General features: G+C 46.4%; 1 protein-coding gene across 4 annotated transcripts in view; it reads right to left on the bottom strand.

The window, feature by feature from the left end:
• The window catches only part of SHLD2 (shieldin complex subunit 2), a 1,059,977-nt gene that overhangs the window by 56,349 nt on the left and 985,392 nt on the right, over window positions 1-18,236 (bottom strand). For all 4 annotated transcript variants that reach the window (XM_078643303.1, XM_078643304.1, XM_078643305.1 and 1 more), the window contains one exon: window positions 9,817-9,932. In XM_078643303.1, coding sequence (XP_078499429.1) covers window positions 9,817-9,932 — 116 coding nt within the window. The remainder of the gene's footprint in view (window positions 1-9,816; window positions 9,933-18,236) is intronic.

Genomic DNA, 18,236 nt, shown 5'->3' with positions numbered 1-18,236 from the left:
ACCCTTGTGTTGTTCGTGGTGTGAGGGGCCCAGCAGTGACTACTTCTCTTGCCTCCCCTATAGTGGACTGCAACAAACGGCGGCAATAAATGTGGTCCAATCTTCTCTGGGGGAAAAATGGAATCCTTGGACAATAAATTAGACACGGTCACAATCGAGGTCAACCTGATACGGGCGAATCTCACTAAGGCGAGTGAGAAAGTCAAATCGCTTGACATTAAGACTGCTAGTTTGATCGCTGATATGGCTTTGTTGCAACAGGAGGTGCGCGACCTCAAGACTTCCCGAGATGTTACAGACCGGAAGCTTGATGACTACGAGGGGACAGCCCGGCATAATAACATACGCATCCATGGGGTGCCCGAGAAATCGGAGGGCCTGGCGCCGGATTTGTTTGTTGAAGACATTGTCCTCAATCATCTCAAGCCCAAGGGTCTTAGCAAGTTTTTTACAATAGAACGGGCCCATAGAGTGCCAGAGGGAAGGCCCAGACCAGGGGGACCCCCTCGCCCGATGATTGCCAGAGTTCTGAACTTCCGAGATAGAGATCCTGCAGGCGGCACGAGCGGTGGCCCCCTGCAATAGGAAAATGCAACGCTCTCCTTCTTCCCGGACTTCACCCAAGAGGTACAGAAGCAAAGGCAAAGTTTCCTCCCGGTGAATAAGAAACGCAGCGAGACTCAGGGAGAAGGGACTAAGGTATGCCATGATGTTTCTGGCTCGGCTGCGGGTGGAAATCGAGGGAAAGGCCTGGTTCTTTGACAACCCTGAAGTGGCATCGGACTGGATTGACAGCAGACCCTCGGTCGGGTTGGAAGAGCGAGATCGCGACGGCGGGGAGGAACAACAGGAAGAGTAATGATGGAGGCCGCAGGCACTTTTACACTGTTTGGGAGAATCAGGTGATGGGGCGGTTCTGCAGCCAATTCCTTAGCTAGACCTTATGGACTGTGAGATTGCTGTGGGGGGTTGGGGGCGCGGGCATTGGTTACCTCCTCGTTACTACCTTTAGTTAGTTAAGTAGGTTGGGTATTGGGCGACAGGCACACTGCGAGTTGGGGATGGGCGTTAGCCATATGCAGGGGTGCAGGGATGGGGGGGTGGGACTAGGGACGACGGGGATGTTTGGTTTAGAGATTTCATTGTATGTAAGATCATTTGCTCTGTGGTTTTTCCTATTTTTTCCTTTTTTCGCAACAGGTGACAATGCTGTGATTGTATTGTACCCATATCTGCTAAATGTCAAGCGTTAGTCGGGAATCAGGGATAAAAGTGCTAAGCTGGAATGTAAATGGCTTGGGGGATAGGGTTAAGAGAGGAATGGTTAATCAGTTGATTAGAAGACACTCCCCGGACGTAATGCTACTGCAGGAGACTCATCTCATTGGCAATCGCTGCATGGCTCTGTATAAAGGGGGTTATAAGTTAGTGGCACATGCTGGGTTTACCACGGGGTCCAGGGGAGTTGGCATCCTGGTGAAGAACTCCTTTCCCCTAACCATTCAGGCTACATGGTCTGACCAGAGAGGTCAGTATGTCGGGGTATCAGGACAGTGGGAGGGGAAGACAGCTACTTTCGTGTCAATTTATGTCCCGCCCGGCCTCCAATCTGACACTTTCCGCAATTTGGGGGCTGTCTTCATCGCTTTGCCTATGGGCCTCCTAGTGATGGGGGAGACTTTCATGCAGTGATGGATGGGGAAACAGACAGACAGACACCCGGCCAGAACACTGAGACCGGCGCATAGGTGGCTTCCCAACTTCTTGGAAACGACGGGGCTAGTGGATGGTTAGAGGATACATAATCCAACACAGATACACTATACACGTGTCCGCCGTACACCACAGCATGTCCAGAATAGACTACATATTGATACCGGCGGCCCTGGCTGCCGCGGTTAGAAAGACAGGGCACCTGGGAGGGGGATCTCCGACCACTCTCCCATTTGGCTACAGGTGGAGATTGGTCAGCCTGCAGTAGGTAGGGCGGCTCCTATTAGCGCATGGCACCTGAAAGTCCCCGCTACAAAGAGAGAGGTCGCCAAGATCGCGGATAGGTATTTCCAGGAAAATTGGGGAACTGTTGATTCGGCACAGACCCTGTGGGAAGCATATAAGACCGTCGTGAGAGGGGAGGATCTATCATTGGTGGCGGGGAAGAAAAAGAAGCATCAGGCAGAAATGGAGAGGGCGGAGGCGTACGCGACGAGGTTGGAAGAGGAGGTATCTAGGGCAGCAACTCCAGCGGGTATACACCTCTTAATACTGCAACAAGAGGAGTATAGAGGCCTCGTTAGAGACAAGGCAATAGCTCAGAATAACGATACTCAGAGTAGAATATACGAACAAGGAGATAAGGCTGTCAAATTAATAGCGTGGCTCGAGAAGGGAGAGCGGGCATCGAGGTTGGTACCGGAATTACAGGGAGCAGATTCTACCTTAGTCACGGACCCACAATTCGTGGCGGATGAATTCTCTGAATACTACAGAGGGGTATACACCTCGGTCAGAGGATATACAGAGGCAGATACCAGTGCTATGATTAGGGACATCCAGATGCCTTTGCTATCGGCTGAAAGTCGGGAGTACTTAGATTCCTCTCTCACTGATGATGAGGTGGCGCAGGCCATCAGAGGGGTGCGCTCCGGGAAGGCTACAGACCCAAAAGGAATCCCCATAGAATAGTATAAACTGAGTGCTCATAAACTCGCCCCATTTATCCGGTCCATGTTCATAGAGAGTAGAGAGAGGAGCCAGCTCCCGTATGACCAGCGAGTGGGTAACATTGTGGTTATCCATAAGGCAGGTAAACCCAGGACGCTCTGTTCCTCATATAGACCATTCTCGCTGCTTAATGCAGAGCCTAAAATCCTAGCGAAGCTGCTCGCGACCAGATTGGTCAAAGTAATCACCACCCTTATACACCCGGATCAATCCGTTTTCATGCCGTGCCGGAACACGGCCCTCAATCTGCGCAGACTACACGGGATACTGGGCAGGACCCTGACGATCCAGGAGCCAGCGGTGCTAGTGTCCTTAGATGCCACCATGGCGTTCAACAGGGTCGAGTGGTCCTACCTATTCGTAGTGTTAGGAAAGATGGGTTTTGGACCGGAGTTCGTAAGCTGGATACGTCTACTGTATACAAATCCCTTAGCCAGAGTGGTTGTAAATAATCAAAAATCCGCCGATTTTCCCCTTGGTAGGGGCACGAGACAGGGATGTCCCTTGTCCCCGCTTCTCTTTGCTCTGGCCTTAGAGCCCCTGGGGGCGTGGGTTCGGTGGGACCGATTGATACGCGGCCTGCGGTGGACGTTGGATTGGGAGGATAAAATTTCATTATAGGCTGGTGATATCCTGATTTACCTCACCAATCCTAGGGGATCCCTGATCTGTTTCCTGGATGTACTAGTCATATTCGGAAGCTTTTCCGGTTTTGCAATTAACTGGACAAAATCTGTGCTCTTCGTCCTCAGGGGCGATCCGCCAGTAATCCCGTATACATGCCCAATACAAATTGAGCCGGTAGGGTCTAAATACCTTGGTATCTATGTCACGCTTGACCCGAAGTTAAGATATGCCAATAATCCCAATAATTTAGGCCCCCTCATTGACTCAGTTTAAGAGAGATGTGGAGAGTTGGAAGGCTCTTCCGCTCTCCCTGTTGGGCAGAGTGGTGCTATTTAAGATGATGACCCTTCTCCGATTCTTATTTGCACTCCAGAACACAACGGACACAGTACCGGCATCCTATTTCAAAGAAATAGAGGCCCTCCAGAGGAAGCTTCTCTGGGACGGTAGACCCCGAATAGCATTTCCTAAACTCACTCTCCCCTGGTACGACGGGGGGATTGGACTGCCAGATCTACAGAAATATTATTGGGCTTCATGTTATATACGGACCCCCAGGAGATCCGGGCTATGCAATGGACCGCTGGCAGGTACCGGGAGGTGAATTCACCAGGGCGCTCTATGTCAGACCTCGCCGGTTTCCCCTAACTGGACCAACGGCACATGCAGTGCATGTGTGGCACGTGGCTAATAATCATCTTAAGTGGCAGGGGAAGCTTACACTGGCCACCCGCTTATGGAGTTCGGAGAAGCTGGGGAGTTTGTGGAAGTTCAAGGGATTCGACAAATGGGATTTTATAGGGATCACGCAGATCAAAGATATGTGGGGGAGGGGTACAATACATACATTTGACTCTCTCAAGCAACAATACAGCCTTCACTACTGTTACCTCCAGATTAGACATGCTCTACTCACACACATTCCTAGAGATACTAAGCTTCCTGACGCTTCCCCTCTTGAGGATTGAGTGTTGGACCGGCACCTCCCAGAGAAGACTATCTCTTTAATATATAAAAAGCTCATAAATAATATGGAGGACCTGCTGGGACTTATCAGAACACAAATGAGCGCAGATGGGTTGGAAATGGACGATGAGGACTGGCGGGAGGCGGTCTCCTCTCCATGGGTAGTAGCGATACAGATGAGGCTTAGAGGTCATATGTAACGGGGCCCCGTCTGGTTCGTATGGGTCGAGTGGGGAGTGTCGGAGGGGGTGTGGAGAGCTTGGCATCTTTATGCATATTTTGTGGCACTGTGCGGAGATATAGGGCTACTGGGTGAAGATTCATGATGAGTTGCGAGACGTCCTGGGGGTGGAGATACGACCGGAGGCCTGCAGGTGCATACTAAAAGTTTGGGAATCTACGGATTTGAGTGTCTACAGGAAACAATGGGTAACGTTGGCATGTATGATAGCGAAACGAAATATAGCTCAGCTTTGGGGAGCCAGTCAGCCGCCCCGGGTTTCGAAATGGGTGAAAGACTTGGACTGGTGCATGTTCAGGGAGAAGTCAGTCTACGTGGCCAGGGGTTGTCCTGAGAAATGGGGGAAGGTCTGGGAGGCCTGGAATAGATACCGCGGAGACATCTGTATGCCCTCAGCGCGACAGAGAGGTAGAGGCGCAAGAATCCCCGTGACCCATTATTTTTATATTGTATCTATTATTCTGTACATATGGGAAAGTAACATCGACAAGTGATAGAACTGCTAAAGTCACCTGATGTTTTTCTTTGTTATTTTGTTAATAAAAAGATTTTTAAAAAACACCTGTGTAATATAGAGATAGATTAAATATGTTTTGAACAAAGGTACAAAGAGCGGAATGTGACAGCAGGGGAAAAGGGATGTGTAGAGATTAACCGTTTTTATAGCAATAGAAACTCCATTTTGTATTATGATTCATATAAAAGGCTCATATTTTCCATGAAGGACAGGATTATTTGGAGTAAACGTGAAACTCTCCTATATTTTGCATTAAATATAAAATGCAGGTTTGGGAGCACAGACACGTAAAAGCTGTCTTATCTTAGCTATGTACCATCTGAAACCTTGAACCAAAGTATGAGGTGAGAAGAATAATTGGTTGTTTATCATATATGTTCTGTCAAGACGCTCAAGTGCGAGAAAGTGCTTTTAAGGTTGATGAAGGTGAAATGAGTTTATAATTAACCTTTGCAAATATGTAACTGTAGGAAAGTAGGATCTGCTTTTATGGTTTCCCCCCACTTTATGCCTGGCGCTATGCTATTTCTGACTAGCCTGACTGGAATCCTGCTAATCTGGATCCAAATCTCTCTGCTTTCTCCCCTAAACTGTTATGGTAAGTACTTTGTACACCAGTGTCCAATCTGGGATGTACCTCTTATCAGTCCATAGTATATGGTACTAAGGTACCCAGGGCATAAGTACGCCAGGGGTCCCTCATGGGCTGAAGCATGTATTATGCCACCCATGGGAGATCACTCCATTTGTAACTACAGGCCTGCCATTGCAGCCTGTGTGCGCTGGTCCTAGTACCGCTTACAAAAGATATAGGTTTTAAGTGCAGTGACCCTAGATATAGGGAAACGTATTAGTCACCCCTACAGCAGGCCTTTCCAATCCTGAAGGCAGGGTGCTCAGTTGTAGGTGTGTGGATGCCCCTGCATGAGCAGGACACCCCTACATCCTACGGAGTTCATTCTCCTGGGCTGTAAGTGAGACAGCCATATAACATATAGAGGGGTACCGCGTCATTACGCGATGACCATTTCGAAACTGCCTGTAACGAACCTTATCGTGTTTGGTATCAAACATGTTGGAATCATATACTCCCACACCATTTACGGTGTGGGGGCAATTCCAAGCACTGTAAAGGTCCTCCGTTAGGCCCACCGTGCTCCCGGTACTAGTCTTCTAGACCCAGACAGCACAATATGGCTGCTACCGACCACAGACGCGATTCTGCCCTCCTGCTGCTGAGCCAAGCTCGAGCAGGGGAAGGCAGAACAATAAATATTCTGTCACAGGGAGGTATGACCACCTCCCCGACAGGATTTAGTGTATTGGGGCTGGGTAGGAGTGCTTATTAATGCAATTATGCAATTCAGACACTACTTCAACTTTGACCGTATGTGCACTCTGGACTTTGCTGGACTTCGCTCTGGGCATCAAAGCTGCAACCGGGAAGACTCCTACTTCTCCTGATCCCTTCACCCTGCTCGTCTACTGCAACTTCTGTATCTGTGCTCCGCACAGATAACCTTCCAAGGCCTGTGGGCATCCAAGACACCTGAAGGAATCTCCCTTGAAGTTAAGGAGTCACTTCTCTGCAACTGCAGGCAACTAAGCTGACTGGTCTGCTGATCCTGGGCTCCAATGGACTCTGAAAGGCTAAGTGACACAGGTGGTGGTTCTTCACATCCCTCGGGACCTGCCCTGTCCTCTTGCCAAGTTTGGGGCCAGTATACCTCGTCACCACGTTGACTTTCCTTTGCAAAGCCTTGTAGAGTTATTTCATCAAGATCTTTGGGCTCCAAGTAGCCCGAACCTCAAGCATCTCCAGTGACCAGAATCTCTGACCACACTGCATTGCTTGCACTGTGGGCCTGTCTCTTTGGTAAGCCGCTCGAGGTCCTCTTGTGACTCCAGTGCCTCCGACCTGTGGGTCTTGTTGAGGGACACCTTTGAATTCTTTAGGCACCCCTGATTGCTCTGCGCCTGCCCAGGCACCCCTGATTGTGGTATGTCTCCTGGACCCTGCTGGTCCCGACATTGCACCTTCTTCAACTTCTTCATTGTCTGCGTTTGCCAAGGCTTATTGGTGCTACCGTTGGACACCAACCCCGTAACTCTTGAAATCCGACGTGGGACAGCTTGTGTACGTCTCCCGGTTTTCCACAGCATCGCCTGGTCCACACAGCTACAATTTGAAGGTCAACGACAGCTCTCCTGCAGCACTGACATCGGTGGGCATTCATCTAGCGTGCCGCCTGGTCACTCCTGAGTGGCATAGACTCTGTCCCCTCTGCTTGCAGGTGCTTCACATCTTGAATCCACCTTTGGGTTCCACAGGACATTTTCACCTTCTCCCGCAGTGGCATCTTCCTGAAAACCTCCACTGGGTTCGACAGGGGTTTCCAATGCCACTTCACATCTATGCACCCGGCTTCTCCCTGATGCAGGTATCCTGGTTCCTAAGGTATCCATGGGTGGGGTGGCTCTCCAACTGCTTGTGTTCCATGGGGTTTCTGCAGGGTCCACTGGCCACTGGGAAGGGTCCTTGTTCTCTGAAATTGCAACGGCGACTTACATGTTGATTTGTGCGGAGAACGCGGTTGTGTTCCTACACTGCACAAGACCTCCGTATGGCTCCTAGATACTCCCCTTGGGTAGTTCTTTGAGTCCCCAACACTTCTACGTCCTCTGAGTTTTGTCTTGACTCAAGTCGTGGTTCGTATACCACTATTTTAGTATATGGTTTTGTTTCCCCCTGGGGACCACTGTGTATTCTGTGCTACTTACATGTTTCATTTGAAATGTCTATCTTCATTATAAGACACTCAATAACACATACAGATAAATACATATTTTTATAAATACTTTGTGTGGTACTTTTTCACCTAATCTATACCTATAAGATTACGTACTGGTAAAACAAGCTGCTTCACACTCCTTCTAGGTTAAGGGCCAGATGTGTGATGCTTGCATTTTGCGACTCGCAAGTTTTGTCGCATTGTAACTCGCAATTTGCAGTGTACAAAAGTATCTCAGACACTGTTTGCGATTCCCAATGGGATCCCAAATTGCTCTTGCCTCATGAATATTGATGAGGCATGCAATTTGTAACCCCATTGGGAATGGCTAGCACTCACAGGGATGGTGGCCTTCTGTGGTCAGCAGACCACCATGTCTGTGACTGCTTTTTCAATAAAGCAGTTTAAAAAAAAAAAAAAAAGGCAGCCCATTTTCCTTTAAAACAAAAAACAAAAAACAGGATGCATTTAAAAAAGAAAAATGAAACTTTTCAGTTGAATTTTTTTAAGGGCAGGCAGTGGTCTCTGGGACCACTGCCTGCTCTTAAAAAAAGTGACACCCATTCACAAATGGGAAGGGGTCCTCTAGAAACCCCTTCCCGTTTTCGGACGGTTTACCCCCTACTCGAAGTAGGTGATAAACTGCGAGTGTTTTGCAACTGCAAATGTGGTCGCAAAACAATGGTACATGCCATTTGGACTCGCAATTAAGAAGGGGCGTGCCAAGAGCGTCCCTTCCTAATAGCGTTGGTACATACCACCACTGGTTTTTTTGCGGTCGCAAAAGGGTCGAATACACATTTGCGACCGCAAAAAGCTCTGGTACATCTGGTCCTTAGCCTGAAGGCTGCTCTCGACAGACAACCTTAGAAAGCTCTCTATGTGGGAGTTAAGACCACTAAAATCACCATAAGGGTTGTTTGGATCAGTGCAAGGTCTCCACTTACATAAGTGTACATCATATACTGAGCCAGCCTCTCACAGTGACTGTGTACCCAAAAGTTCTCTAATTATAGAGTGTAGATGAGCATGGACTGGTGCAGGTCCCTCAAATATTTTTGTTATAAATTCACCCTGCTAACATGCTTATCATCTTGATTTTATTATATACATGATAGCTTTGCGTCATCGAATGAGTTGGCAACTTCAATACAATCCAATGAGTGTCAGAAAGTATCAAAAACGTGGCATAACGTAAGCAAGTTGAAACATTTAAACAGAATGCACTTCGAATTTTCCGCACCAGTGGCTTAAGTAAAATAAGTTTAGCTTTTTGATGTACCATGACCGCGTACGGACTGTGCTATTCTAATCAGATAAGTTGGACTTTAACAGCTGAGGAGAGTCCTAATAACAGAGGATATTTATATATGTTATTAGGAGAACCTTTGGCAAATGACGACGCCTGGTACATTTTATGAAAATGTGGTAACTTTCCAAGGATTGCCAGGAAGATGTCCATTAGGGACCTATAGGCCCTATATACGGTTAGGCTTTAGCCGATACCCATAAAATTGACTGATGTTCCAACATCCCTTCACTCACCTCCAGCTCCACATTTATAGGTGTGAGAGGCAATGCATTTCTCATGCAAAGTTGACATCCTTTGTAGTCATCAGAATCATCCTCGCTGAGGCTGGAATGCCGGCTGACAGGGAGGGCTTTCTGACGTATGGCAGTAATTTTTTCCTGTCCGTCAGATAACATAGCAAACTCAAGGATGGAAGGAACAACATATGGCTTCATGTGCTAGGATGACACTCCCAACACACAAAGGACACAGAGTATGTGTTTCCATAAAGAAGCCCTGCTGTGGGAGGGTATTGTCCTTTGAAAAACAACAAAAATGAGTCCCTTACTCTGTAAACAAAATAGATAAATCAAGCATATATAGCAGTGTGATGGTTTCACCAATAGGTAAATCACATAAACACAACATCAAGACATACCGATGCTTCTGTTCAGAAAATTGGGAGGAATATTGAGGAAGATCTTCTCTATCATCTCAGGCAACACGTGAACCTGGATCTCGCATTCTCCATCATATGCGGTTATAAGTGCAGGTCTAAAATATCAAACAAAGTAGACGCTAAAACTTGACGTTGAAATAGATGCAGAGTTGATTTTTGAGATGGAGGAAAATGCAATGTAAATGAATAGCATTTTAAGGAAAGTCCAAACCAATTTAGTTAATGTCAAATGAACATCAAATAGTATTATCTATCAATTTCCAAATGCAGCTTTGTACAAATGACCTTGACAAACTCAATTATTCTTCATAAACACAAGACAGTTACCAAATAACTACTTAAGGGTTCACTTGCACTAATTACAATTCAAATACTCTTCACTACAAATACAAATTAGATGATTCCAAATTGATACATTTCCACGTGCTACTATAGTGCCTAGGCAGTCCTACAACACCAGAAGGGCGATTTCGCCCACAATGTTCTAGGGTAGGGGATCATTGGCCCTGGCCCTTGTCGGACGGGGGAGGGGGTGTGGAGAGACTGAGTGTCACCGAACTATCGTCTTGCAATGCTCTTATTTTGTTTGCACCAAGCACTGATCTCCCAACATTTAAATTCATAGGACTGTAGTGAAATATTGCTATACGAACATGCACCTTGCACATGGCCCCATATTTTTGCGCAGCCTGATCAAGCCGTACAAGCCCACTCGGCTCCTGCGGTCTCAAGGTGCGGGATTGTTGCATGCCCCCAAGATTAACAGGGCACGCATGGGGGGGAAGATCCTTCCGCTCTTTGGCTGCCCGCAGCTGGAACAATCTTCCGCTCAGGCTCCGTGTGGAGACCTCGGAGGCGGTGTTCCAGAGAGAACTTAAAACATATTTGTTCCCAACGTCCTAATTGCTGACTGCTCATGGTTCTGTTTGGGGTGTTACTCAGTCCATTTCAGCGCGGGGACACACTGGAAAGTGTAACCAGGCCCTTTACAAACTCAGAATTATTATTATTTTATTATTATTCACCTTGCAAAATTAAACCAGAATTCAGGCATCTATAAGACTCTCGTGATTTACCTCTATCAGATTGAGACATAATCCGAAGTTGCAAACAAGGAAGATTCGAGGCTGTGAAAACAAACACAAATAACAAGCATTGCAAAGTCAACAGGTCTGGAGTTAATGAGCTATGGCAATGCAAATACAAGTACACACAAATGCTGTTTAGCATATTAAATTCAGACCCATTTTATTTGCCAATGCTGAGAAAGAAGTAGCCAATAATAATGGCTTTCTCTGCCAAATGCATAAAGGGGATGAAGCATTGTACGTTACAAACAGTGTAATGATTGAGTGTACTTTCAGGTGTAAAATAATTCCTCACTTCGACTGAAGCACTTTCTGCAAGGAGGGCCAATACACTAAACAGCCAACAGCATGAGGTGAGAAGGAAATAGAATAGGTTTTGGCTCCACCCAGAAGACTATGTTTACGTTAAAGAACGAGAAAGTCATGCAGACAGCTGTGTTATCAAGCCAGTCCTAAAAATGCAATGGTCAAAGATGCAGTTTGACATTCCTCCAATCTATTTCGCCCAGACTTGAGATCCCAGTGGGGACGGGGCACATATTCCTCTATCTAACTGTATACAAAAGTGGGATAGTTCTTTCTTCTGTTTATTCGGTGCATGTGGAACGCCTCCCACATCAGAGTTATTAGACCGAATCTAGTGGCCAAATGTCAATGGGTTCAGTAAATAAGTCGCTGGCTAAGTTGTGTTCAATTATGAAACAAACATATCAATGGTATTTAATTTCTTACTTTGGTGTGTTTTGGAATCTGAGCAGTCGGTGCAAATACCCATGGAACCACCATTCCACTAGCTGGTACATAACAGTCAATGTAAATGAGAGGATCCGGAGTAGTCTCTAACTAACTACACCTATATATGACATCCAACCATAAATAGTCTTGAGTCACTGTTAAGGCGAACAGCAATCTCAGGAATACAGGGCCAGATGTAGTAAGAACAAGCATTTGCAATGCAATAGGTCTCGCATTAGGAAAGTTTGAGCTATTGGTATTGTAAATGGCAAAGTTTTTATTTATGTTTTTTTTTTTAAATAGCTAAATTAATAGCTCTGTCATTTACAATGCCAATAGTTATAACTTTCGCAAATGTGATACCTATATGTGAGGTCTAGATGTAACCCCATTCACACTTTACCTCTCCTACTATGTCCACAGCTGCATGCAGGAATACACACTGCCAAAAAGGAGATCAGGACATTTACACTCTTAGGACCCCAAGATCGAAGCTCACGCTCTTTTTCGTTTTGTTTCACCTAGTATTTTTATTTCCCTGTATCTACCTATCTCTCTATCCGTGAGCATTTCTATTTTCCTTTTTTCTTCCATCACTGAATCGACTTGCATTTATGAACAAGTCATATAGTGACCCATGTACGTCACAAATTCGTTGCTCCTGGTGCCTCGTGAATTCTTTAAACGTCTGCTAGTAAAAACGTGTATGAAACTATCTACACAATACAACACAGGAAGATTCGGCATTCATTTTGAATTGCCTCAAATGTTACCTGTACCAGATGATCATAAAGTAAAAGCAAATATGGGAACAGGCAGTTGAAGAGGACTGTCCAGTCCCCCTCCTCCTCCTCCCACAGAGTGGTATGATCCATTGATCCGACGTCGTGCCACATTCCGAGACATCGCCCCGTCCTCGTGCGCCAGTGGAGGATTCCACCACCCGACGCTTTTGTGTAGGGGGTTGAGTTCATTGTTTAGCTTCTCTAGCTTCGTGCAGTTAAAGATTTATTATTCTTTTTCGTACAATGAAGCAATCGATTCCACGGCCTATGTAGTTCCTCTTCATATTTAAATGACCTGTGAGACGAGTGGATGACACATCTTTTAATTTCATAGAGTGAAGCTGTCCTCTGTCCCCCTAGCAGAAGTGCAACCAATTGCTCTTTAGTGCAGTTTCGGTCTGACTTGCAATTTGTTCGTTAGAATAATCCGTGGCTCCCCCAATGGCATGGAATGATCCAGAGCCCCCATCTAATGGAAAGGGGTGATCCCTCTCCCCCTCTCATGCAGTGGAACATTCTGTGGACATCCTCATGCAATGGAGCAATCAAGCATTCGTTGCAGTTTTCTCTTACCAACAACTGCGAGGGCAGGGAAATCTTCGCGAGAGCGTGTGCTGCAGTCCGCCCAGAGCTCGCGCCGCCGGCCTGCGACCAGGAAGTCAGGCAGGCCGGGCGGGACAACCGGAAACAGGAAGTAGGAGGGCGGGAGCCTACCCCGCCTCCCACGGAAGAGCCGCGATTGTTTGGAGCACCGGAGCAGGCAGGAGCCTACCCTGCGCCCCGGTGCCGAAGAAGGGAGGAAGAGTCCTGCTGCGGGTGAGAGTCGCTGCACCAAGGAAGCCGGTGAGTGGGGCTTCGCTTTGTTGCTGGCCTGCGAGGGCGGGGGGGCATGTGTGTGTGCGCGCGCGGCGGGCTGTGTATGTGTGTGAGCGTGCGTGTGTGTATGTGTCTTGGAGTCTGTGTGTATGCGTGTGTGTGACTGTGGGGGGGGAGGGGTTTGCCTGTCTGGGTGCCTGCGTGTCTGTGTAAGTGTAAGTGCGTGTGCGCGCGTGTGTGTGTCTGTGTGCATGCATGCGCGTTAGGCTGACTTGCTGGGAGTATGGGAGGGAAGTGCACGGCGCGGCGCAGGACGGAACGTGCGCGTTCGCGCACACAAATCCAGGGAAAAAGCTCGTAACACCCTCTTGTCCTCCTTCCCCCGAGACAGACAACATTAGGTCTCCAGCTGGACACCTGCATCCTTCGGATGCAGTTTACCAGCTCGACCTAAAAAGGTAGCTAAAAGTAGTTGCAAACTACAAACCAAACTTTTTGCTAAGTGTCTCTGATTTTGCGATAAGATGTGTGTACTAATAGGTCGCACCACAAAATCTTCAGTTGCAAAGGGTCAAGAACAACCTATCTAATAAATATTGATTACACAGGCCGGTATTTGCGACCTCTTGCGGTTGTCTATAAATACAGGGATGTTGGCCTGCAAAGACCAGAAGTCCACCAAAGGAGCAGCCGGAAACAGTCCTCTAAAAAAAAAAATACTAATAATAATATTTGGGTCACCTTCGGGACGAGGAGGAACCATTGCCTAACTCCCACTGCCCGTTCACCTCACACAGTTCACAAAAGAGAAGGTGGCAGGAGGGAACTATTTCACTAAAAAGTACTCCCCTGATTACCTAACCACTGATAAGTGGTCAAGTTTCCTGGAACAATCCCTGAACTACCTTTAGGTGGAAAACCCTATGTGAAGCTGTCAATGTACCACCACTATTGAGTGGGAAAGGAGACATGTTCTTTTGTTTTATCTTCCCTCACACACCCTAGTGGTGTCATGCTTCATCATCGGGACACCCTGACATCTAGAAGTCAGGGTGGCTCGACCATCTTTAAGGGAGCACTTAATAAGAAAAAGAAGTAGAAGAGAATTTCCCTATACTACTTTAGATAAGAGCAGGTAGCTGCTTCTTAATTATCTTGGACTAGTGTGTCTCGTATAATCACTCCAACCCGTTCTGGGAGAGGTTATATTCCACGTGGGATCTCACCATACATCGCGGTAGCCCTGTAGTCAAACAGCCATCAAGGGTTCTGCCCCAGGTATCGTCCTGCTTGGAGGGGGTTCCCACCGCTTGGAGCTTTTTAAATGTAGAGACATTCAATTTAGTTGTTATATGTTCTTTAATGTATTTATTAAGATTGTCTATAGAGCAGATGCAAATGTATTATTCTTTGTCAAGCACTTTAAAATCATTCTGTGTTGTGAGCTCACATGAGAGAGAGAGAGAGAGAGAGAGAGAGAGAGAGAGAGAGAGAGAGAGAGAGAGAGAGAGAGAACATACACAAAAATACCTTTTTCAGGCATAGAGTGCTGCATAAATTATTGCAGAAAAAGGAAGCTGGGAACTCTGGGTAGTTCCCAAGTTTAGGTGGAGAGCAGCTCCTTTATATGTAGCACTCTACAACACTACTGACACTGAATCTGCTTACTCAAGTGTCTGTTTCCATAACAGAATACTTAGACATAGGATTAGCACAGTGCCATCCACACCATGCTGAAAATTGACAAACGCTTTTTCCCACTCCTGGCTCCTTATTACATGTTTGGATTGGTAAAATGCCATCCAACAACAAAGAATTTACAGAGTTCCCCGGGAAAAGTCAACTAAATGACTAACGTGAACCTCTCTCTCATATTGGGTTCAACAGAAAAAAGTGAATGTTGTGAACCCTTTACGGAATTTGGGGATGCCTCACACAGGTCACCGGTTGGACGACTATTGTCATCCCACCCGGCGATCGTCCAGCGTCATCATCGGTATCCTGCCCCTGCGACAGACTGGCGGTGCAATGCCTGTCGGGCAGCAACGGATGCTGCACTTTGGCGGGGTTCTTTTATTCCTTAGCCAAAGGGTGTGTGAGTGTGAGGGGCCTAAAAAAGTGCAATAGTGAGCGTGAGTGTGGTCTAAAAAAAAGTCAGTAGAGTCCATGGGGCAAAAATTTAATGGTATGGCTCACTGCTTTATTAAAAGGAACGATAAGGGGTATTGAGGCGGGACAAATAAAGTAATCGGGCCTCATTCAACCCTTAGTGAACGTGTGGTCAACATGTTTCTTGCCACTCAGGCAATTCATCAGGACCAAAAAGAAGCTCATATAATTGCTACAGATCCCTCAGTAATCAGAGGAATCAAGTATACGACCTGGTGTGTGTCGTAGGACAATCCTTCGTCCAGTCCCTCCCAAGAGCTAGGCAAGGAAAAGGAGAAAGAGTGTTATCAGAAATATAATTAGAAATATGTCTATGTTCCCCTAGCTATCGTTAAATGAAAACAAATAACATGCTAGTGATGCATATCGGGGTGTAGATGGGTTTGTGAAGACCCCATCGTGGAGACACTTTTGAGTGAGAGAGACGGTCCGAATACCTCGTGAAAGAGGAATCACCACATTTTATGTGTGAACAGTGCTCATTAAGCCGGCATGTGATATGTGTGCCCTGGAAATGGCTCGCACAGTGGTCTATACCTATATCGTCTATTGTGACATGCCATGCCTAAGTTTCATTTAGAGCAAGCAACTGTAAAAAAAAAAAAAAAAAAAATGCCATCCAAGCCAAATGGAATGAAAAAAAGCACCACTTGCTTGTTTCACTCTAGTTAGAGCTCTTCAGAGAGTTTCAGCTTTTTCCATAGTGTTTAAAGGCTTTTGTCATTTTTCAACTCGACATGGATGGCACTTGCTAATCCTACGCTACAAGACTTTTCTGTAGAAATGGCAAAATACTGTGTCACTCTCTAGCTTGGCGTGGATGGCTCTGTGCTAATCCTATGCTCAAGAACTCTGAATTTGCTTACCTCAAGTGTCTGTTTCTCTAGCAGACGGAACTTCTCTTCAACTAAACTAGGGGTCTTACTAGAGTTCTCTGCTTCTTTTTTGCATAATTTATGAAGCACTCTAAGCCTGAAAGGGTATTGTCTTGACAGATTATGGTCAGATGAAATAAAAGTACAGCACATTAATGAGACTTGAGTCACTGTGCTTAGTATCATAGACAGAGCTTTAATTTATCCTTGTAATGAAAGGGGCGGAACTGTGATACAGACTGGGCACTCTTAGAATTAAAGCTCTGAGATGTTTAGAGAAGTAAATAACAGAGCTCACCAGTCTCATTAGTCTGGATATGATCACAAGCACATCTTTGATAGTCGGGGGTGTTTCAGGAAGAGACTGTTGGGAGTCAGGCTTTACAAACACCTGACCTTGGTTAGATCATGATAAGATGAAAAATAGAGTCATGGGTGTGATGCGGTATCAACAGGAGCAAAGCACTGAGCAAACCTGAAAATTATTAGTAGGAGAACTCCGAGTAAGTAGGGATAACATGAGTAGAAGTGTTTTAGGTGAGTGTCTGTAACAGCGAGAGAAGATCTCAGAGTAAATCTGGCTTTTATCAGGGCAGAGGTTAGAGTGAGTGAGATCTTTAACAAGAGCAGATCCATAAATGAACCTCAGTATTATCTAGAGCACAACAGAGCCCTGAATAACATTGGGTATTATTAAAAACAACTTTTATTTAGGTGTTATTAAGGAAAAAAGCTCTGACTAGGTTTGTCTCCTCATAAGTCTGTGTGAATCTGTGGGCGTCCTACGACAAGATTGAGTTTTTTATATCAATCTGCACATATATTGACTCCACAATATCGACTAATGCATCATCAAGGTCAGTAGAGATGGAGTTATGAATATTAAATCTATACTGTTCTATATGTGACTACCTTGACAATATGTTGGAAGTTGATATTATGGACTAGAGATATGTGCATGTTGATATTACTGACCTCGAAATTTTGACATACAGCTGACTCTGATCCTGTGTGTTACCAATATTAGAACTCTTAGTGAGTTCACTGGTATCAAGGATGGAGGGATTTCGCTGCCGAATCTTGAGGCATACTACTGGGCAGAACACCTAACCCCTGTGAATGATTGGCTACATACACCAGCGGACCACCCCACATACGCATTGGAACGGCACAAATTGTCTACACATAATATACTCCACTATCTATATGGTGGGAAGGCAGGGAGAAAGCTCTTGCCAGCGACGGTGATTACAATCCGATCGTGGACACGGGCTACGAAAGCTACGGGGAGGGAGGGGCGGCTAACACGTCAGACACCACTATGGCATTGCAATTGGCTCACAGAACTTCAAAAACTGAGAGGTTTCACCAGGTGGGACGACATAGGGATATCCACTATTGGGGATGTGATCCGGAACGGTGAGCTGAAGACATTCGCGATGCTGCGGGCGGAGTATGGCTTACACCACACGCAACAATACAAACACCTACAGCTAGCGCATGCCTGGAACGCACAGAAGGTATCACTACAAGACATGCCAGAGTATTCACCACTAGAAGGGAGACTCCTGCAGGAACAGATGGTACACCAGGCAGTGTCCCTCACGTACAAAACACTCACGAATAATATGCTGGGGACACTGGCGAAACTGAGAGGGGTATGGGAGGCGGAAGTAGGGGTATTGGAGGATCTAGACTGGGAGCTCATACTGATGCACCCTCGAGAGGTGGCCATTAAATCACGGTTGAGGCTGATCCAATTGAACGTCCTACATCGGACATATTTCGATAGAAGGCGCCTCCTCAGGATGGGCAGGATAACGGACGCCACATGCCTTAGATGTAGAGCGGCCCAGGGAGATTTTTACCACACCATCTGGTTGTGCGCAGAAATACAAAAATATTGGTCACACATTTTCGCTGAGCTGGGG

The sequence above is a fragment of the Lissotriton helveticus genome, chromosome 5_1 (genome assembly GCF_964261635.1).
Source record: "Lissotriton helveticus chromosome 5_1, aLisHel1.1, whole genome shotgun sequence".
NCBI lineage: Eukaryota > Metazoa > Chordata > Amphibia > Caudata > Salamandridae > Lissotriton > Lissotriton helveticus.
Note: the sequence above shows the minus strand (reverse complement) of the source record. Positions and strands in the feature narration are given on the sequence as shown.